The sequence below is a fragment of the Barbus barbus genome, assembly GCF_936440315.1.
Source record: "Barbus barbus genome assembly, chromosome: 4".
NCBI classification, from domain to species: domain Eukaryota; kingdom Metazoa; phylum Chordata; class Actinopteri; order Cypriniformes; family Cyprinidae; genus Barbus; species Barbus barbus.
This window is the reverse complement of record NC_136732.1, coordinates 10334977-10357491: the sequence shown is the minus strand read 5'-3', so window position 1 is coordinate 10357491 and position 22515 is coordinate 10334977. Positions and strand designations below refer to the sequence as shown.

Here is a 22515-nt window from a genome sequence, read left to right as displayed (position 1 = left end):
CCAGAGATAAATAGATTTATTGGCCAATCATATTAGTAAAACAGTATTTACATTTACATTACATTTAGTCATTTAGCAGATGCTTTTATCCAAAAGGACTTACAAATGAGGACAATGGAAGCAATCAAAATCAACAAAAGAGCAATGATATGCAATTGCTGTGACAAGTCTCAAAACAATTAGAATAGAAAAAAAGAATAGGGAATGCTAGTGTTAGAGGGTCTTTTTTCTAATGAATAAAAAGAAAATAAGCAGTTATGATAGAAATATAATAGAGAGTTCAAGTGTTATAGGGTCGTGTTTTTTTTCTTTAAGTAAATAAAGCAAATAGATGAAATAGTTAGAATAGAGAGTGCTAGAGTTAGTTATATTATTGTTATAAATATTTACACGCATGTTTGTGTATTTATATATAAATAATAAATATACACAGCACACCCATATATTATGTAAACAAAAACTGTTATTTTGGACGCGATTAATCGTTTGACAGCACTAATATATACTGTATAACATCACTATTTAAAATAACTGTTTTGTTTATGAATTTATATATAAAAATTTAATTTATTCCTGTGATGCAAAGCTGAATTTTCAGCATCATCACTCCAGTCTTCAGTGTCATATGATCCTGCAGAAATCATTCTCATATGCTGATTTGCTGCTCAAGAAACATTTCTGATTATTATCAGTGCTGAAAACATTTAAAAAGAACAGCATGCATGATGAATAAAAGTATTAATTAGAGAGAACAAAAAGCATTAAAGGGAAATAAATACATGCATGCATACATAAGTACATTATAATCATGTTGTTAAGAGCAGAATGAGGATGAGCAACAGCTTATGCTTTGTAATGCTTGAAGAAAAACAATGGAAAATAAGAACCACATGGGCATCCACACATTGGGAACACGGGCATTATTTAAAGCAAGTAACAAGACTGATTCATATGATTTCCTGTGATGAGTAATAAAGATTCCTTTGACTGTTGTGTTGTTCGTGATGGCATGCTCTTTGTATTTACTTCTGCAGGATCAAGTGGAGCACCTGAAAGCCCTGAATGTTCCTGCACGGTCCATCAACTCCAAACTTCCCTCGGCTGAGCGGCATCAGATCCTGGCGGATCTGGAGAGCGAGAGTCCTCGGCTCAAGCTGCTCTACATCACTCCAGAGATGGTGGTGTCCCCGTCCTTCCAGCCCTGCTTGAATTCACTGTGTGCGCGGGGTCTGCTGGCGTATCTGGCTGTGGATGAAGCTCACTGCGTCTCTCAGTGGGGTCATGACTTCAGACCGGACTATCTGAAGCTCGGGGACCTGCGCTCTCGTCTACAGGGGGTTCCCTGTGTAGCGCTGACGGCCACAGCACCCAAGAGAGTGCAGGAAGACATCGAGCGCTCGCTGAAGCTGCGCTCGCCACTTGTCTTTGCCATACCTGTTTTCCGTAAAAACTTGAAATATGACGTGATATTCCGGGATCTGTTGCCTGATCCTTATGTGCACTTGCTTGCGTTTGCCAAAGAGGCTCTGGGTGGAAATACAGCGGAAAAGGTCAGTCACTGGCTTTCTTTGGTTAAGCAAGTTCTTTCACCATTTACTCGCCCTCATGTTGTTCTTGAACCTGTATGAATTTCTCTCATCTGCTGGAAACACAAGTTTAGCATTGAAAAGTTTAGCATGCAATGAAAGTGGAAAAAAAAAAAATTCTGAATTATAATTAATTATGCTATTTGGCGGGGGTTTCAGACATTGTCAAAAAATTCGCTACAAATATCCAGAATATTTCAAGAAATCCCTCACCTGTTTTGAAGGTGGAGTCATTAAAAGGAAAACTTTCTTGAAAATAGTATAAAGGTCTTTCAAAAGAGTATATTTCATCGCTGTTAATTATTAACTCAAATTAATTAATTAATTGAAATAAAGCTGAAAAAGAAAAAAAAACATTACTGCTGTCAAATGATTAATCGCATACAAAATAAAAGTTTTTGTTTGCATAATATATGTGTGTGTACTGTGTATATTTATTGTATATATAAATATATGTATAATATAAATACACACACACATAAAGTATATATTTTGAAAATATTTACATGTATTTACATGTCTATATTTATATTCCTATCATTTATATTATAAATACATATATTTAATATATAAACAACATATTTTTCTGAAATATATACATGCATGTGTGTGTATTTATATAGGCATAATAAATATACACAGTACACATATATTATATAAACAAACTTATTTAGGACGTGATTAATCACAATTAATAGTTTGACAGCACTAAAAAACATTACGTGAAAAACTTAAAATTAAAAATATTAGACAATTTTAAATTGGCAAATAACTACAATAAATAAGATTAATTTGAAGTGCTAAAATTACTCAAACGTTATTAAATACATTAAAGCTAATAGAAATGTTAAATAAAATGAATAGAAATGGCAAAATCAGTAAAACTTAAACTACAATTCAAAAGAAAACTGAAAATATAAATGAAAGCTTGTTCAAAATATTAATCAAATATATAATAGTACATAAAAATACCAAAAGAGCATCATATAATTCTTTGAACATGATTTTTTTTTCATGGGCAGTTTTATTTTTAATGACCCACATATTAAATTATTGGTGTGTCAACATGTGGCATCATTGACAAGTCACACAAGAATCATTTGAAGTCATTGTCATTGAAATAGCTTAAAGACACATCTTGGCATACAATATGTGAATGTATGTGAACACTTAAATTTGAGATTTGAGAGCTAAATTGACAAGAAAGATCTTCGATGAACAATTACATTTCACTCAGGATGAATTCAGAAGATACAGAAGTCATATGGGTGACTTATGTCATTTCTGGACCTCAACAACTGACTTCACTTACTGTTTACTTTCATTGTATGGAAAAGAGCAGCTTGGACATTTTGATAAACATCTTCTTTTGTGTTCCATGAGAAGAATAAAGAGGGTGAGTAATTTATTTGAGGACGAGTCTGATTAAATCATTTTAAACAGCCATGTTTGGTCGGCAGGGCTGTGGGATTGTTTACTGTCGCACCAGAGAGAGTTGTGAGGAAGTGGCACATAAGCTGACTAAACTAGGAATCACAGCCAAGCCCTACCATGCAGGTGATCCTGTCACTGCTGCCTGTTCACACTTTTTGGATGTTTGTGTCATTGTGTGTAATGTTGTCGTGCAAGTTTGCAAGGGACAGATCATTCTGGTTAATGTTTCATCTCTCTGCAGGGCTGAAGGTGGGCGATCGCACAGAGAGTCAGACTGATTGGATGGCCGATAAAGTGCCTGTTATTGTGGCCACCATCAGTTTTGGTATGGGAGTGGACAAGGCCAATGTCAGGTCAGTCACGCATTGCAAATATACACTACAGATACAATATACACTACAAAACAGAAATATAAAAAAATTACAATTTAAAATAAATAGGTTTTAAAATGTAATTTATTCCTGTGATGCCAAGGCTGTAACTGGAGTCTTGTTAAAAAAGCTTAATAAAAGTCATTGACTAAACCGAGTAAACAGTAATATATTTGCTTGTTTGTTGCAAAACTAAATATGGTGCCTAATAGGACTGCCACTAACAATTATTGTGTTAATCGATTAATCTAACGATTATTAGAATGATTAATTGACTAATCGTCGATTATATAACTGATTAATCGGTAGACTTTGATTATTCAGCTTTTGTAATTAGTTAAATATTGAGTTATACATATTTTAACAAATAAAAGTAATCACTTCAGCTTTTGAAAATCATTTTATGTAATTACAACTATTATACAATTAATTTATACAAATAAATATATTTTATTTGGCACACACAATGAGATGACCGACAGAGAAACGCTCTCATTCACCATTTAATTAGCTATATGAAAAAATAACTGAATGACAAAGCCTAACATCTCCTTTTGTAAGCCATATGGATAAGAAACAAAATAGGTAAATGTAAATAAGACGTTTTATTTTTGGATAAACTATTTTATTCATAGCATAATCTCTCTTAAAATACCTTATAGGGTTATGATAATCAAAACAGTCCTGAGCTAGATCAAGCATTGATCTCTGCAAACCAAGCTATCACTTTAATGAAATAATATCATTTTTTCCACTAATAAAAAGATTCTACCATTAGCTAGCTCCGCACTAGAGAGCTGCTTTATAACATAAAATCAAGTTGTAATTCTAACTGACTCTGGTTGTTTGTTTAATACTGTAAAGCTGCTTGATTTAAGGCTATTTATTACATGAAGTGATTGCACTTTACTGGAGTACCGAACTGTAGAGTTTGCACAAACATCGCTGTAATCAGATGCGTTCTTAACTGCTGCTTTCACACCGCTGTCATTTTTTGTTGTATTTCGTTATTGAGAGGAAATCACGTAGCATATATTCACATAAATTATCCAAACGCCGCTCAGCAGCTCCAGGTTCGGCTGCGTTTGCTCTCAAGCGCTGTGTTTTCTTCTCTTGAATTGCATCCAGGAAGGCTCTACCGCGTCAAACTGTGTTATTGCAGGCTCTTACATTAGGTCCTATGAGATCAAACGACTACTCGATTGGGCTGGACGATTAATCGGAATGGTATCGAAACCGAAATTCAGAACCTCTAACCAATGTCATTTTCTTATGTCGCTTATTTCATTTTTTTAATCCTATTAATACTTTCCAATTAAAAACCTACTACTATAGTAGACACTATACAGACGTGGCCGTTGTGCTTGTCGTTTTGCAGCGTGTCACACGTGAGCGGCACGTTAAAATAACATTTTTGATTGCTTCTAATGTCCTCATTTGGGGTGGTGATGGCGCAGTGGATAAGACGCATGCCTTTGGTGTGAGAGACCCGGGTTCGAATCCACTGTGAGACACCAATGTGTCCCTGAGCAAGACACTTAACCCCTAGTTGCTCCAGAGGCGTGCGAACTCTGACATATATAGCAATTGTAAGTCGCTTTGGATAAAAGCGTCAGCTAAATGAATAAATGTAAATTTGTAAGTCGCTTTGGATAAAAGTGTCTGCTAAATGGCTAAATGTAAAATAATTTAAACTTTTACACACAGCGTCGCTCATCAATGTCAGTTCCAAAACAGTGGACCAATCAGAAGACCCTGGAGGCGGGGAAAGCGCCTCCTTTATTTTCAATGTTGTCTATAATGCCGACTAATCATTTCCATCCCATGTCCCTAAACGAGTCTTTTAGTAGATCTGTAGATATATCAGTGCTGTGTTTGCCATTGCATGTAAGTGTCTGTCTGTTTTCAGGTTTGTCGCTCACTGGAATCTGGCGAAGTCTTTGGCCAGTTACTATCAGGAGTCGGGACGAGCTGGACGTGACGGACTGCCGTCGTCTTGCAGGCTATACTACTCACCCAAAGACAGAGACCAGCTCAACTTCCTCATCCGCAAAGAAATTGTCCGCAAACAGGTTGGGAAGCACATCCAATCTCGATATCTTCATACTTTTGACTAGTTAAACTGTCATTGTGTCTGATATACTGTGTGCTTTGAATTCAGGAGAAGCGAGGATCAGAGAAAGAGCAGGATAAAGCACCCATCCTGGACTTCGAGGCAATGGTTGCTTTTTGTGAACAAGAAGGGTGAGCTCAAACAGACGCTTTAAATTCTAGATTAAAGGTGTAATGAATGTTTAATAAAACAGAATAGAGTGGTACAAAAACAAACATGCATGAATACTTAGTTCACTTTATATCCATTAAAGCAGGGTTCCTTAAATCTTACCCCGGAGGTCCAATCTGCTGCAGAGTTCAGCTCCAACCCTGATCAAACTCACCTCACCTACCTGTGATTGTCTAATGATCTTGACGACTCTGGTTAGCATGCTCAGGTGTGTTTGATTAGGGTTAGAGCTAAACTCTGCAGGAATGGTCCAGATTTGAGGATACCTGCATTAAATACATATCATTTGAAACAATATAAAAATACACAAGTTTTTTTGTATATTTGATAATTCCCATTTTATGTAACCAAGATTCAGCTCCATTTTCCTCCATATTATAGAACATAACCTTAAGTCAACATGATTGTATAATTAAGTCAACAATATTACATTTAATTCTTGAATAATACACTATTGATCAAAAGTTGTTGGTCGGTAGGATTTTTTAATGTGTTTGAAAGAAGTCTCTTATGCTTACCATGGCTGCATTTATTTAATTAAAAATACTGTAAAAACGGTTATATTGACGGTAAAATTTAGAAATACTGTTTTCTATTGTAATATATTTTAAATGTAATTTATTCCTGTGGTGCAAAGCTGAATTTTTATCATCATTACTCCAGTCTTCAGTGTCACATGATCCTTCAGAAATCTTTCTAATATGCTAAATAAACATTTATTATTATTATAAATGTTTAAAGCAGTTGTGCTGCATAATATTTCTGTGAACACCGTGGTTCATTTGTTTCAGGATTCTTTTATGAACAGCATTTGATCAACACAAACATCTCTGCAGTTGTGTAAGCAGACCCCAGAGGGCAGTATTTGGCACTGCTTTCATAGTGGTTGCGTTCCCATAATGAGAGAGGTTGTTGGTTGGTGTTTATTTGTAACAGTCATAATTAAGGGGAGAGTTTTTCTCAGCCAAACACTTGTTTTCATTCAGCATTACAGTGTGTGCCACTCTCACTGGCTGAATTTAATCACTGTAATGTGTGATTTCACAGCAGTCCCAATCCAAACCATCAGTCACCACCAAATTTGATTTTAGCCCATTGTGGTCTGCTCCTATCTTCCTCTTTAATGTGGAGCCCATGTTTCAGACGGCCGAGACTCTGTTTTTGGTCCCTGTCGTACAGCAGCCACAGCGGCCATAAACGCATCCGGTCACGATCAGAGCGATGAATGTCACTGCAGGAAGAATGAAACATGGAGTTAGCCACACGTTTTAATACAACTGACTAAATTAACTTAAAGGAATAGTTGACCCAAAAATGAAAATTCTGTCATTAATTACTCACCCTCATGTCGTTCCAAACCCGTAAGACCTTCGTTCATCTTCGGAACACAAATTAAGATATTTTTGATGAAATCCGAGAGCTTTCTGACCCTCCTTAGACAGCAAGGATCCTTACACGATCAAGGCTCAGAAACGTAAGAAGGAGATCGGTAAAATAATCCATGTGACATCAGTGGTTCAACCGTCATTTTACAAAGCTACGAGATTATTTTTGTGCACAAAGAAAACCGAAATAACTACTTTATTCAACAATTCGTCTCCTCCGCGTCACCTTATAACGCCATTTTGGAGAGTTTCACATACAGTACATAAACAACATATGCAACGCATGTACACGGATACGTTGTTTACGTTCAGATCAAAGCGTAAATTATGTAAACAACATATCTGCGAACGACACATAACAGCATACGCTGTTTACGTATGTGATACTGTCCAAAATGGCGCTATAGGGTGACGCGGAGGAGACGAATTGTTGAATAAAGTCGTTATTTTTGTTTTCTTTGTGCACAAAACGTATTCTCGTAGCTTCATAAAATTACACTTGAACCACTGATGTCACATGGACTATTTAAACAATCTCCTTGCTAAGTTTCTGAGCCTTTATCGTTAGGATCCTTGCTGTCTATGGAGGGTCGGAGAGGATTTTATCAAAAATATCTTAATTTGTGTTCCGAAGATGAACAAAGGTCTTAAAAGTTTACAGGACATGAGGGTGAGTAATTAATGACAGAATTTTCATTTTTGGGTGAACTATCCCTTTAAAGCCCCGTTCACACCAAGAACGATAACTATAAAGATAACGATATTAGCGTCCACACCAGGGAACGATATCGTCTGTTTCTTCTAAGCGCACGCTCATCTGCCGCTTTAAATTCTCAAGCTCGTTATGGCAGGATGGATTCTGATTGGCTGTCAATGTTTTTATCGTTCATCAGCTGGAAATAATCGTTCTGAAAGTGATTCCAACGATATCGTTTCTGTGTCTTTATCGTTATAGCTGTGGTGTGGACTCTGCTATTCTTTAATATTGAGAACGATTTTTAGAGCCATATCTTTATAGTTATCGTTCTTGGTGTGAACGGGCCTTAACATTTGACTGGTGTCTCTTCAGGAAGAGCTCTAATTAGTGGCTTCTGCCAGTTTTTAGGAATTTAGTGAAATCTAAGTGATGTCTAATGAAGGCTGTTAAGTCGTATCATGAGGAATCAGTTTTTTATTGATCTTTTGAGATCATTATAAAGTCAACGAGACAGACAGTATAGACAATGAAAACGCTAATGTTCAGAACTCAAGACATCCTTTCCGGTCCAGATAGTGCCTTGAGTCCGATCTGCGGAACGACTCAAATCCTTGGATTTGTGACATTAGAAACCTGAAACTTTAACATATGTCCTCCCACATTTACAGTCAACTGCTTGTTAGAGTTTTTAATGTCAGTTCAAGTGCCGTCCCCTAAAATAGCAAGCCAGGTATGGATGTGCACTTGGTGGAAGCCTTTAATCGCAGTAGAAGCTCTCAGAAGCTCTCCGCCTTTTGATCAAATAAAACCTCTTCCAAAATTACACCAGATGTGGCCACAGTGCAGAGATGTAATGATAGTGTAGTGATAGGGAGCTTACAGAAAAACAGCACGATGATGAGAAACGCTGTCTGCATGAGCGGGTGGGCTTGAGGAAGAGCCTCTAGTTTGGTCCAGACGTTCTGGAGAATCCCCATTATTTCCTCTGAAGCGCTCATTCTGACTGCGGCAAGTCTGGTCTAAATACAAACCAAGAATAGTGACTGAGTCTCATTGAGTCAATTGTACGTTTTAACAGTCAAGAAAGACTTTTCTCACAGTAAAACTGGTTTTGTAATTACATTGATTATTATATGATTGTATAATCTGAAATCAAGCAGTATATGTGGCAGTGGTTCTCAAGCAGGAGGCCTCAGGCAAGTTCCAAGGTGGGCTTAAAGTGAATTAAAATAAGACAAAATAAGTTTTAAAATAAGCTTAAAAAAAGTTAATATTTCTTATTTTAATTTCCCTCAGCATTTTTTTTTTCTTTGAAGAACCTGGATTCCTGTGATCTGGATATCTGAGGGAAACTAAATTGTAGAAGTAAGATTTGTAGACTTGGAAAAGTTATATATAACGTTATATAAAGTAATTGCCATGGACATTAAGATGCTTTGATGTCCAAGGCTGCATTTACTTATACAGTAAAAACAGCAATATTATGAAATATTATTACAGTTTAAATCAATGTTTTTCTATTTGAATATATGTTAAAATGTAATTTATTCCTGTGATGCAAAGCTGCATTCTCAGCATCATTTTTCCAGTCTTCAGTGTCACATGATCCTTCAGAAATCATTGATATGAGCACTGATATCTACCGCTCAAGAAACATTTCTCAAGGGTTCTACGAAAATGTTTAAAAAGCTAAAACAGTTTTAACATTTAACCTTTATTAATAATTATACACCAGTAATAAATTTATGAAAATATTTGGTAATAAAGGAGCATGCAAAAAGTAAAAACATCTGTTTGGTCTTCTACAGGCTGGCACTTTCAGTCAGTATCACGCATGCCAAGCGATTGCTTATGAATAATAAAAGAGAAATTAGTTTGTATCATGCCTGCAAACTCAGTATGTTTTGTGTGTGTGAGGGTGTTTTATAGGGAACAGACTGTCTTCAGAAAAGTTTATATGGCATTTTCTTTTTATCTTACCTCTGTGTAATGATGCCTAATAAAGTAAACTTCGTAAACGCAGCGCTGCTTTGTATACAGGGTTTCCAGGGAAACCGTTAGGCCTATATTTCTGCCGTTCCAAAAGCGCCACCTGCTGGCAGAGACTGAATTTGCATTTTTAGTCAGCCCGTCTAATGTTTTTGTTTAGATAAACGCGAAAATCGACCCATTTTTATTTTTTTGGCATTTTTTGCTATTTACTTATACAGTTTGGCAAAAAAGTATTTAGTCAGCCACCAAAAAAGATGAGAGAGGCCTGTAATTTTCATCATAGGTACCTATGAGAGACAGAATGGGGGGAAAGAATCCAGGAAATCACATTGTAGGATTTCTAATGAATTTATTGGTAAAATAAGTATTTGGTCACAAAACAAGCAAGATTTCTGGCTCTCACAGACCTGTAACTTCTTCTTTAAGAGGCTGCTCTGTCCTCCACTCGTTACCTGTATTAATGGCACCTGTTTGAACTCGTTATCAGTATAAAAGACACCTGTCCACAACCTCAAACAGTCACACTCCAAACTCCACTATGGCCAAGACCAAAGAGCTGTCGAAGGACACCAGAAACAAAATTGAAGACCTGCACCAGGCTGGGAAGACTGAATCTGCAATAGGCAAGCAGCTTGGTGTGAAGAAATCAACTGTGGGAGCAATTATTAGAAAATGGAAGACATACAAGACCACTGATAATCTCCCTCGAGCTGGGGCTCCACGCAAGATCTCACCCCGTGGGGTCAAAATGATCACAAGAACGGTGAGCAAAAATCCCAGAACCACACGGGGGACCTAGTGAATGACCAGCAGAGAGCTAAAAAAAAAGTCGTGACGTATTGTCAAGTATGGTGACCCATACTCGAAATTGGTGCTCTGCGTTTAACCCATCCAAGTGCACACACACAGCAGTGAGTAGTGAACAAATGCACACACACACACACACACACACACACACACACCGTGAACACACACCCGGAGCAGTGGGCAGCCATGCTGCAGCGCCCGGGGAGCAGTTGGGGGTTCGGTGCCTTGCTCAAGGGCACCTCAGTCGTGGTATTGAGGGTGGAGAGAGCGCTGGACATTCACTCCCCCCACCTACAATCCCTGCCGACCGTTGGTGTTGGGGGGGGGGGGGGGTGCGCGAGTGAAATTAGACAAACTTGGGGGGGCGCATGTCCTAAAAGGTTGAAAACCCCTGTGCTAGGGAGCATTTGGATGATCCAGAAGAGGATTGGGAGAATGTCATATGGTCAGATGAAACCAAAATAGAACTTTTTGGTAAAAACTGAACTCGTCGTGTTTGGAGGAGAAAGAATGCTGAGTTGCATGCAAAGAACACCATACCTACTGTGAAGCATGGGGGTGGAAACATCATGCTTTGGGGCTGTTTTTCTGTAAAGGGACCAGGACGACTGATCCGTGTAAAGGAAAGAATGAATGGGGCCATGTATCATGAGATTTTGAGTGAAAACCTCCTTCCATCAGCAAGGGCATTGAAGATGAAACGTGGCTGGGTCTTTCAGCATGACAATGATCCCAAACACACCGCCCGGGCAACGAAGGAGTGGCTTCTTAAGAAGCATTTCAAGGTCCTGGAGTGGCCTAGCCAGTCTCCAGATCTCAACCCCATAGAAAATCTTTGGAGGGAGTTGAAAGTCTGTGTTGCCCAGCGACAGCCCCAAAACATCACTGCTCTAGAGGAGATCTGCATGGAGGAATGGGCCAAAATACCAGCAACAGTGTGTGAAAACCTTGTGAAGACTTGCAGAAAACGTTTGACCTCTGTCATTGCCAACAAAGGGTATATAACAAAGTATTGAGATGAACTTTTGTTATTGACCAAATACTTATTTTTCACCATAATTTGCAAATAAATTCATTACAAATCCTACAATGTGATTTCCTGGATTCTTTCCCCCCATTCTGTCTCTCATAGTTGAAGTGTACCCATGATGACAATTACAGGCCTCTCTCATGTTTTTAAGTGGGAGAACTTGCACAATTGGTGGCTGACTAAATACTTTTTTGCCCAACTGTAGTTGTAAATATCTAAATGTGGTGGATCTAAAAAACCCTGCAGATACGCTGAGATAAAGTAAAACACGTGACCGAGACATTTCCAGTCTCTTAAAAGAGCTGTTTTAGATTAGCGTTTCATTAGGTAGTTGGTAGGTGTAGGTTTTTCTCAGGCATCATGTGTTCACATATGGCACATTTAACTACACTAGTCAATATTTGAAGTGGATCAAAACCTTCCATCAAAGTTGTCCTAAAACTAAAACGAACTTTTTTGATCCACTTCAAATGTTGACTACTATATATAAGCATTTAAGAATGATGTTTAATTGTGTTGTCAGTTAATGAGTTGGCAGTCATTCAATTTAATGGCAGTATTTCAGCACTGAGTCCGTGCACAATGTTTCCTGTGAGGAAACCATATCTTTCTTCCGTTTGACTGTTGTATTCACTGAATGTGAAATGGTATTTCAAGCAACTAGAGAAAAAAAATGGAACCTGCTAGTTGAGCTAGTCATTAAATTTCTGCTGTGGTGGGTGCTTCCAACAGGACAGATGCCTGTGGGTGTGCCGTCACAGTATAAAATTAACCCTGCTGATGAAAGAATCGTTTCTTACTTTAGATTTCCTTTTTAAAACTATTTTCAATTGAATTGAATCTTCCCACAGTGTGACCATGTGATATTTCAGTTTTTCTTTTTTAATAAATCTGCAAAAATGTCAACAATTCTGTGTTTTTCTGTCAATATGGGGTGCTGTGTGTACATTGAGGAAAACAAATGAACTTAAATGGTTTTAGCAAATGGCTGCAATATAACAAAGAGTGAAAAATGTAAGGGGGTCTGAATACTTTCGAACAACAATTCACAAACTCGTAACCAAATTCATATTCACAAAATAGCTTTTGCAAATGCACAACCAAATTTTCATTCGCAAAATAAGATCCATAAATGCAAAAGTTAATAAATATGCACAATGCAATTTTTTTTTTTATGTTTCTGTCTTGTGTGTGAATCGCTATGCATTTTGAGAATTTCCTGCCAGGGCCTAATTTACATATTGCAGCTTTATTAAACTTACATTCTCTTTAACCAGTCAGATGTGAGTGTCAACCCAGCCAGAATGACAGAACTATCACATAGCACTATGCAAAGCTATGCTTCGTTCTGTCATCCAGATAACCAAACTCCACATGCATGCAGTTTTTGATAATACAATTTTCTATTTGCAAGGCTAGATATTATGTCCACTAATCAAGGCATTGAAGCTTTGAGCAAGGCTGTGTATGATTGGCTAGATTGAAAACCGCTTATTTGTTTGAAAAGCACTAATTTGACCGGAAAAAACTTGCAAATGTGGATTTAACAATCAATACACACAGAAACATTCGGAAATGTGCTGGCATACTTGTGTGCTTCTGAATTAGGCTTTGCATTCCTGAATATTGTTTTGTGAATGTGTTGTGCATTTGTAAATTGTATTTTGTGAATATTAATGACATTTTGGGAGTTAATTTTGCCACTTTTTAGCCCCATATTAGACATCTTAATATGACAATTGCAAGACCTTCACCTTTCTTCATCACTTTTGGTGATTTGTATTGGATGTATGAAGTCAGTTCTCCTCAAGTTCACACAGGTGTGGAGAATGACGTTAACATCATGATCCACTTATGTTTCACAAACACATACTATGTGTTATAGTACTTTTTGCACATCAAGTGGAATAAGTGGATGTAGTAAACAATGATTGTTTGAGAAATGTTGTACTTGAAATGTGCAAGTCAAATCAAGGCATGTTCTCCACAGTTCAATGAAGAATTGCATTACATTTGTTTCTTTGTGTGCATCTATATGACGATACGCGGCTATGTTACAGCAGTATTTTCATACACATTGTTATTAATGTTAATAGTTTTTGAAACATATTATTAGGTAATGACACAAATTATTTGCTGAAAGTGAATCAGTCATTGTTCCTATGAATTATGAGTCAAGGGCAGTTTGGGAAATAGTCAATGTTAACACTGCTAGTATTGAATTGCCAGCAAAATTATGGTCTTTTTGATGTTTTGTTAACTAATGCTTTCAAACTCTGTATGCAGTTTGAGTTTTGAGATTCTTTTGTGGGCTGCTATGCTGTTGAACCTTTCCCCTCTCATTCCTGCTTTGTAAATGTTTCTCATGTGTTTGTTAGTTGTAGATGTTCTGCTGACCCAGTCATTATTTTCATGCTCACAGTTATTCGAGGACATTAACTCACATACACACATTTGTACATGTATGTTTCTGCTCTCACCTTAGTTTCCAGTTGTGTTCCCCTGTAACACTCCTCACATGAACTTGTGTAAAGTTTTGAGCGCTCTGTCCCGTCACACAGTTGTTGCGAGCTGCTGAGTGTCTAGCCGCTGTGCAGTCATGCTGTGTTTGGCCTCCAGTGTTTGAGATTTCCAGTATGACGTGTCTTTTGGGATGGGCTGTGTCGCTCCTACAGCACACACCACACGTTCTGTTAGTCTGGATCTCTTGCTCTCTCGCTCTCTCAGTTTACCACGTCCATCCCCACCCCCTTTTTTTTGTCTGGCTCTGTCGTTTCTCCTCCCCTCAAATCACTGTGGAAACAGTTTTTTTTTCTCCTTTTGTCAAACAAAGTCTGGAGGTCCTTTTGAAAGCCACTGTTTTGTGTTATAATACTTGTGTGTCTGTGTGTATGTCTGTACACTGGATTTGGAAAACAAATTCCTGGCCCTAAAAATTAGGATTTTTTTATTTAATTTTTTCAACATCACACGTTTTATATTATATAGTGTTAAACATTTTTGGGAGGTTACGTTTTACCCCAAAATCAAAAAGGCCAAGCAAGAAGTAAATAAATAAATTAGTGCTGTGAAATGATTAATATCGATTAATCGCATCCAAAATAAAAGTTTTTGTTTACATAATGTATGTAGGCCTGTGTGTACTGTGTATATTTATTATTTATATGTGTGTATATATATATATATATATATATATATATATATATATATATATATATATATATATATATATATATATATATATATATATATATATATATATATATGTGTGTGTGTGTGTGTATATACACACACAGTATATATTTGGAAAATATTTACATGTGTATATACATTTATATATTTATAAATATAATTAATACATAAATGTAGCATTTTTCTTAAATATATACATGCATGTGTTTGTATTTATATATACATAATATACACAGTATATGCACATATATATTATGTAAACAAAACAAAATCTTTTATTTTGTATGCGATTAATCGTTTGATTGCATTAAAATAAATATCTTATTATAAGCATATTATAACATTAAATGTAAAAATATTTAGTAGTATTTTGCGTTTTGTACAGTAAAAGTACAAATAATGCAGTGTTCAATTGAACAGTGAATAGTGCATGTTTTTTGTTTTTAAAATAATGAGAATAAATTAAGGACAAATAGTGTATAAATGCTTTGCAATTAAAATAATGTTTTACATATAGTATTTGATTTTATAAATTTTTTTTACTTAGAAAATTGGGTGTAACCTTGCCGTCATGAAAATAATGATGCAAAATATAAAAAATGCTGAAAATATTAATGTTCCTAAAAAACAGGTTTAATTTTCCTTATTCCTATTTTTTATTCTGGAATAAAACGTGATCTTTACATGTTAAACTTATTTACAGTCAGTTTAGTTGCTCTCTCTGTCATACAGCCGAGGAAACTTTCATGCCTTTTTTTTTTTTTTCTTCTCCATCCATTTTTTTCTGCCTTTTTGATTTCCATTTGTTTACCATGAAGTTCCATATGACTTAAGAAATCTTGTGTTTGGATTCAAAAAGGAGGAAAGCATTGCATGTGCCTTTAGAGGAAATCCCTAATGGGAAAGTGTATTTTAGTGAACGGTGAGAGTGGGGAATGGGGTTCTGGTCATGGGCGGCAGTGTTGGCACAGAGGTTCTTTGTGTTTCAGACCATGTAAATGTGTTTTAGGAGGGTTTCTGCCTCTCTCTGCCCCTACCAGCTATTTCACACTCTGAAACCTGAAACCCAGTAGTCTGTGAAGTGAGAAGCACACGTCTCTATTTTGGAGTTCACACTACACAGGATGTGTGAGTGCACAAACATTTGTTGAAACTTGTAAAAATGCTCTCTGTTCTTCATTTAAAGGGTTCACCAAAACATTAGTATTTGTAAACAGAAGTTGTCATTTACTCACCCATTTGACTTACTTTCGAGCATGGAACACAAAAGGAGACTGTGTTCCATACAGTGACCAGCAGGGGCATTTTGTCTTGCAATATGAAACAAAATGCACATGGAATATGTGACCCTGGACCACAAAAGCAGTCATAAGTAGCACAGGTATTTTTTTAAGCAGTAGCCAACAATACATTGTATGGGTAAAGATTTTAGATTTTTCTTTTATGCCAAAAATAATTAGGATATTAATTAAAGATCATGTTCTATGAAGATATTTTGTAAATTTCGTACCATAAATATATCAAAACTAAATTTTTGATTAGTAATATGCATTGCTAAGAACTTAATTTGGACAACTTTAAAGGCGATTTTCTCAATATTTAGATTTTTTTTTGCACCCTCAGATGCCAGATTTTCAAATAGTCGGCCAAATATTGTACATACATGAATGGAAAGCTTATTTATGCAGCTTTCAGATGATGCATAAATCTCAGTTTAAAAAAAAATTGACCCTTATGACTGGTTTTGTGGTGTAATCTGTAATCAACACCAATCATGGTAACACACAACATTAAAATATTGCAATAAACATTGTTTTAAGAAAATAAGATGAAACATAAAAGTTAAAGTTTTTAAATACAGAATTCAGAAGAATGTCACAGAATTCTGGGAATGTCAATTTACAGTTTTTCACTGTAAATTATGATGACTTTTTCACTTTCAAAAACTTTCAGTTTAACTATATTTCTGTAAGTTTACATTAAATTTCTCTTTAGATCTTCTATCTCTCTCTATCGTTTAAAATTAGTCATTTTTTTTGTGTTCCACATCATGAGAGTTTGCATTTATTAGTTTCTCCTGTTAATCATTTCATGAATCTTCATTTCCAGGTGCAGACATGCCACCATCTCACAGTTTTTTGGCAATCAGAAGCCCAACTGCGCCGGCGCGTGTGACTTCTGCCGTGACCCCAAACTCGTGCGCGCTCAGCTGGCGAGAGCAGCCGCCCTCAGCACCAGAACCGGCCCGGCACAGAGCGCAGAGCCCAGGGGGCCGTTTGGCTTCGACCCTGAACTCTACGCGGGAGGCAGGAAGGGTTACGGCTTTGAGAGGTCAGCTGACCTCTTACTGAAGCAGCTGTACTGTATGATCAGAGCTGTTAGTCTATGGAGACTAAGAAAATCTGTGTGTGTTCAGATATGATGAGGAATGGGGCAATGAGGAAGATGACTCCGAGAAGAGAAAGAAAGATTTTGGCGGTCTCTTCAAGAAACAGATGAGCTTGAGAAGGGTGAGCACACGGACAGGGCATTCACAAGCAAAAGGACAAATGGTGAATATCATAAAAACATGTCCAGATCACTTTTCTACCAAAAATGTTACGTAAGCCTGTTTCCGCCACTGAATAAAAAAATAAAACGAGTTAATATTGACTTTTATCTCGCAATTCTGATTTATTTTTCTTAGAATTGTGGGATATTAAACTCATAGTTCTGACTTTTTTCTTGCAATTTCAAGTTTATATCTCTCCAATCTGACTTTTTTTTTCTTGCAATTTTGACATCCTTTCTCAGAATTGCGAGTTAAAGAATAATTCACCCAAAAATTAAAATTCTGTCATTAATTACTCACCTTCATGTCGTTCCAAACCTGTAAGACCTTCATTCATCTTCTGAACACAAAATAAGTTATTTTTGATGAAATCCGAGAGCTTTCTTGACCCTCCATAGACAGCAACAGTACCACCATGTTCAAGGCCCAGAAAGGTATAAGGACATTTTTTAAATTGTCCATGTGACATCAGTGGTTCAACCGTAATGTTATGAAGCTGCAAGAATATTTTTTGTGCCACCATTATCAACACATGCGCATGCTTTCCTCTGCTTGGAAACAAGGCGCATCACATGCGTGTTCTACGTCAGCAGCACCACACGCATACATTTTTTACATTTGAATAAAATGAAAGCTAAAATAATTTCAAATCACATGAGCCAATATTTTATCCACAATAGATCATAGATAACATAACAAATGTTTAAACTGATAATTTTTTTTATTTTATGCACAAAATGAGCTCATTTCAAATCTGATGCCTTCTACAGGTCTCAAAATAGTTGGGTCGGGGGCACGTTTACCATCTCCTCCTCTTTTCAAAACAGTTTGAAGTTATGAGGTTATGAGTTTCTGGAGTGTTGGTGTTGGAATTTGGTCCCATTCTTGGCTGATTTAGGTTTCCAGCTGCTGAAGAGTTTGTGGTTGTCTTTGACGTATTTTGCGTTTAATGATGCACCAAATGTTCTCTATAGGTGAAAGATCTGGATTGCAGGCAGGCCAATTCAGCACCCGGACTCTTCTACTACGAAGCTATGCTGTTGTAATAGCTGCAGTATGTGGTTTTGCATTGTCCTGCTGAAATACACAAGGCCTTCCCTGAAATAGACGTCGTCTGGAGGGGAGCATATGTTGCTCTAAAACCTTTATATACCTTTCAGCATTCATAGTGCCTTCCAAAACATGCAAGCTGCCCATACCGTATGCACTTATGCACCCCCATACCATCAGAGATGCTGGCTTTTGAACTGAACGCTGTTAACACGCTGGAAGGTCTCCCTCCTCTTTAGCCCGGAGGTCACGGCGTCCGTGATTTCCAACAAGAATGTCAAATTTGGACTCGTCTGACACACTTTTCCACTTTGAAACAGTCCATTTTAAATGAGGCGCTTCTGAGTTCACATATGGCTTCCTTTTTGCATGATAGAGCTTTAGTTGGCATCTGCAGATGGTACGGTGGATTGTGTTTACCGACAGTGGTTTCTGGAAGTATTCCTGGGCCCATTTAGTAATGTCAATGACAGAATCATGCCGATGAGTGATGCAGTGTCATCTGAGGGCCCGAAGACCACGGCATCCAACAAAGGTCTTCGGCCTTGTCTCTTTCGCACAGAGATTTCTCCAGTTTCTCTCAATCTTTTGATGATGTCATGCAATGTAGATGATGAGATTTGCAAAGCCTTTGCAATTTGACGTTGAGGAATGTTGTTTTTAAAGTATTCCACAATCTTTTTACACTCTCTTTCACAGATTGGAGAGCCTCTGCCCATCTTTACTTCTGAGAGACTCTGCCTCTCTAAGACATCCCTTTTATAGCTAATCATGTTACAGACCTGATGGCAATTAACTAATTAGTTGCTAGATGCTGTCCCAGCTGAATCTTTTCAGAGTCTATGTTGCCCCCGTGCCAACTTTTTTGAGACCTGTAGCAGGCATCAAATTTGAAATGAGCTCATTTAGTGGATAAAAGTGTAAAATTCAGGTTGTAATAGATTTTATAATGTAATTTATTCCTGTGATCAAAGCTGAATTTTCAGCACCATTAATCCAGTCTACAGTGTCACATGATCCATTTAGAAATCACTGTAATGTGCTGATTATTTATTATTATCAATGCTGAAAACAGTTGTGTTGTTTTTTTTTTTGTGGAAATCACAATACATTTTTTCAGGATTCTTTGAAGAATAGAACGTTCGAAAGAAGAGCATTTATTTGAAACAAACCATTTATAACAATTTATAATAATGTCTTCACTGTTGCTTTTGATTATTTAATGCATCCTTACTGAATAAAAGTATGTTTTTTTGCAAATATCGTATAAATCCCAAACAGTAAAATTACTGTAAAACAGTGTATTCCAATAAAGTATTGTAGTTAATACTAACAGGATGCATAAATACTTTAGAATTTGAATGATATATTCTTCTCACATCACTATTTTTTTTTTGCATTACAATAATGATAGTTAGGGGAAATGTGCTCACATTTAATGACACAAGTACAGTGATACATTCACATGAAAAACAACTCCACTACAATCCTCCTTCGCTTCTCCCTCACAGTCTGAGTCTGTGCCAGAACATTCCTCCACATCTCTCGCTCCCTCTCATTTCTCTCTCTCCACATGTTTTCCAGCTGTGTTTTTGAGGCCTCCCCCATAAAGCTGAGCTGTACAGAAGAGAATTCCACATGATCTTCAGTTTTCTTTCTTTAGAAAACAAGAAATCAAAACACTATTTACTTTCTCGATACAAGTTGCATATTACAAAATCATAGACTTTGAGTTTTGCACAGGAAACACCACTCAAATTTCTATAAAAAAATATTGTCGTTTATTATGAATTTATAGTACAAGCAGTTACTTAAGTATTTGGGCAGAAACAGTTGTTGCTATTAGAAAAATACAGAGATTTGAGCATATTAATGCTCAATTAATGATGCTGATGTCAACTTCTTTTGTTTTCTTATTTATAGAGTTCAGATGTGGCTAAAGAGACATTTGTTCCACCAGGTCAGTTCCAGAGTTGTTACATATGTAGTTGTCCGTGCTCAGGACATTTGATACAATAAATGCGACAATGTGTCAGTTTACAGCAGGAGTGTCCAATCCTGCTGATGAAGGCCAACGTCCTGCAGAGTTTAGCTCCAGCCAGCTCCAACACACTTGTCTGGAAGTTTCTGAAGACCTTCATAACCTCGGTTCAGGTGTGAACTCTGCAGGACAGTGGCCCTCCAGGAGCAGGTTTGGTGTAAAGCTTCACGTTGTTCATGTTTTCTCAGATGCTGACTGCATGTTGAAGGATGCCAGCAGTCAGAGAATCCCCAGACTCACGGTGAAGGTAAAACACCACATCCTCAAGACTGTTTAACAGTCATTTGAAATACTTAATAAGAGGATAGATTTTTAAACATATGACAGTGTGAGATGAACAGTGCTGCCCTCTGCTGGCACATACGTGCACTGGAGTCTCAAACTGTGTCTGAAACCTCTGCATATTCAAAGTCTAAACTGCGATCAGAATATGATTGGTTGAGCTGAAGACTCAGTTGTTTTGTGTGTGTTTTAGAGCAGAGAGCACTGCCTGTCTCTCCTGCAGGAGTGTCTGAGCAACCACAGGGGGGCAGCAGAGCTTTCACACAGGTAATGCAGACGTCAAACACCAACAATGAATGCATCATCCGTGTCTTATTGTTGCAATGCTAGATCTTTTTGTATTTCAATATCCTCCTGAGATGCAGCAGTTTTTGTCCATTGGTGGTAGTCGTGGGTGTTTTTATCAAGGATAATACTAGGGCTGCAAAACGATTAGTCGCGATTAATCCATTCAAAATAAACGTTTGTTTACATACTATATACTACTATATACATACTAGGGGAAGTTGTGGCCTAATGGTCAGAGATTTGGACTCGTAATCCAAAGGTTGTGGGTTCGAGTCCCCGGCCGACAGGGATTGTAGGTGGGGGGAGTGAATGTCCAGCGCTCTCTCCACCCTCAATACCACGACTGAGGTGCCCTTGAGCAAGGCACCAAACCCCCAACTGCTCCCCGGGCGCCGCAGCATAAATGGCTGCCCACTGTATACTGTGTATATCTATTATGAATATATAAATACACACGTACATGTATATATTAAGGAAAAATATATTATGTAAAATATTTATATTTATAGTGTTTACATACAAATACAATACAAAACATGTATACACACACACACACACATATATATATATATATATATATATATATATATATATATATATATATATATATATATATATATATGTATATGTGGGTATATATGCATAATAAATATACAGAGTACACACACACCTAGTATGTAAACAAACTTTTATTTTGAATCGATTAATTGCGACTAATCGTTTTGCAGCCCTAGATAATACACGCACTTATACAGTTCAAAAGTTTGGGGACTGTACTATTTTTTTTTTCAAATGTTTTTAAATGTCTCTTCTGATCACCAACGCTTTATTTATTTGGTCAAAAAAACAATACAAATGGTAATGTTGTGAAATTTTCTATTTGAATTTTCAGCATCATTACTCCAGTTTTCACACGATCCTACAGAAATCATTCTAATATTCCCATTTGCTGCTCAAGAAACATTTCTTAGTATCAGTCTACTGTTTATTATTTTTGTGGAATTTTTTTTTTTCAGAATTCTTCGAATATAGTTCAAAAGAACAGCATTTATTTGAAATAAAAATATTCTGTAACAATATAAAAGTCTTTACTGTCACTTTTGAACAACGTAATGCATCCTTCCTGAATACAAGTATTAATTTCTTTAATCAATCAATGTCACTGACCCCAAACCTTTGAACAGTTGTGTATGTCAGTTTCTCAGATCGCTTATAGAACATCCTGGGTCTTTCTGTCATCATAAATGTTTGGGGACATGTCCTTATTATATATAATCTATAATTTAATATTTAAAGAAGAATATATTATTAAAAAGTTAAGTAATGTCATATTTAATTTGATCTCATTTGTAATGCTTATTTTGATTAATATTTTTTCCATTGCATACGTTTTCTTTTTGTGTAGCTCTGACACACTTGATCAGGCTGTAGAAATAGAGCACGAGATCTTCAGAGCCAGTAAATCAGCAAACCTGTACAAGGCTTCAGTTCTCAAGAGAGTGAGTGTTACTAATGCTCCGCTGCG

General features: G+C 36.7%; 1 protein-coding gene and 1 long non-coding RNA gene across 3 annotated transcripts in view; one reads left to right on the top strand and one right to left on the bottom strand.

The window, feature by feature from the left end:
* LOC306861165 (ATP-dependent DNA helicase Q5-like) overlaps positions 1 to 22515 on the top strand; it is a 34351-nt gene that overhangs the window by 7009 nt on the left and 4827 nt on the right. For both annotated transcript variants that reach the window (XM_079403296.1, XM_079403295.1), the window contains exons 3-13: positions 1035 to 1550; positions 3047 to 3143; positions 3262 to 3373; positions 5301 to 5463; positions 5553 to 5635; positions 16888 to 17109; positions 17195 to 17288; positions 20303 to 20339; positions 20609 to 20667; positions 20896 to 20969; positions 22396 to 22489. In XM_079403296.1, coding sequence (XP_079259422.1) covers positions 1035 to 1550; positions 3047 to 3143; positions 3262 to 3373; positions 5301 to 5463; positions 5553 to 5635; positions 16888 to 17109; positions 17195 to 17288; positions 20303 to 20339; positions 20609 to 20667; positions 20896 to 20969; positions 22396 to 22489 — 1551 coding nt within the window. The remainder of the gene's footprint in view (positions 1 to 1034; positions 1551 to 3046; positions 3144 to 3261; positions 3374 to 5300; positions 5464 to 5552; positions 5636 to 16887; positions 17110 to 17194; positions 17289 to 20302; positions 20340 to 20608; positions 20668 to 20895; positions 20970 to 22395; positions 22490 to 22515) is intronic.
* LOC306861179 lies at positions 5669 to 14286 on the bottom strand. Its single transcript, XR_013783454.1, has 3 exons — positions 14067 to 14286; positions 8638 to 8776; positions 5669 to 6906 (listed from the first exon to the last, which is right to left on the bottom strand). It is a non-coding gene; the product is annotated as an uncharacterized lncRNA (long non-coding RNA).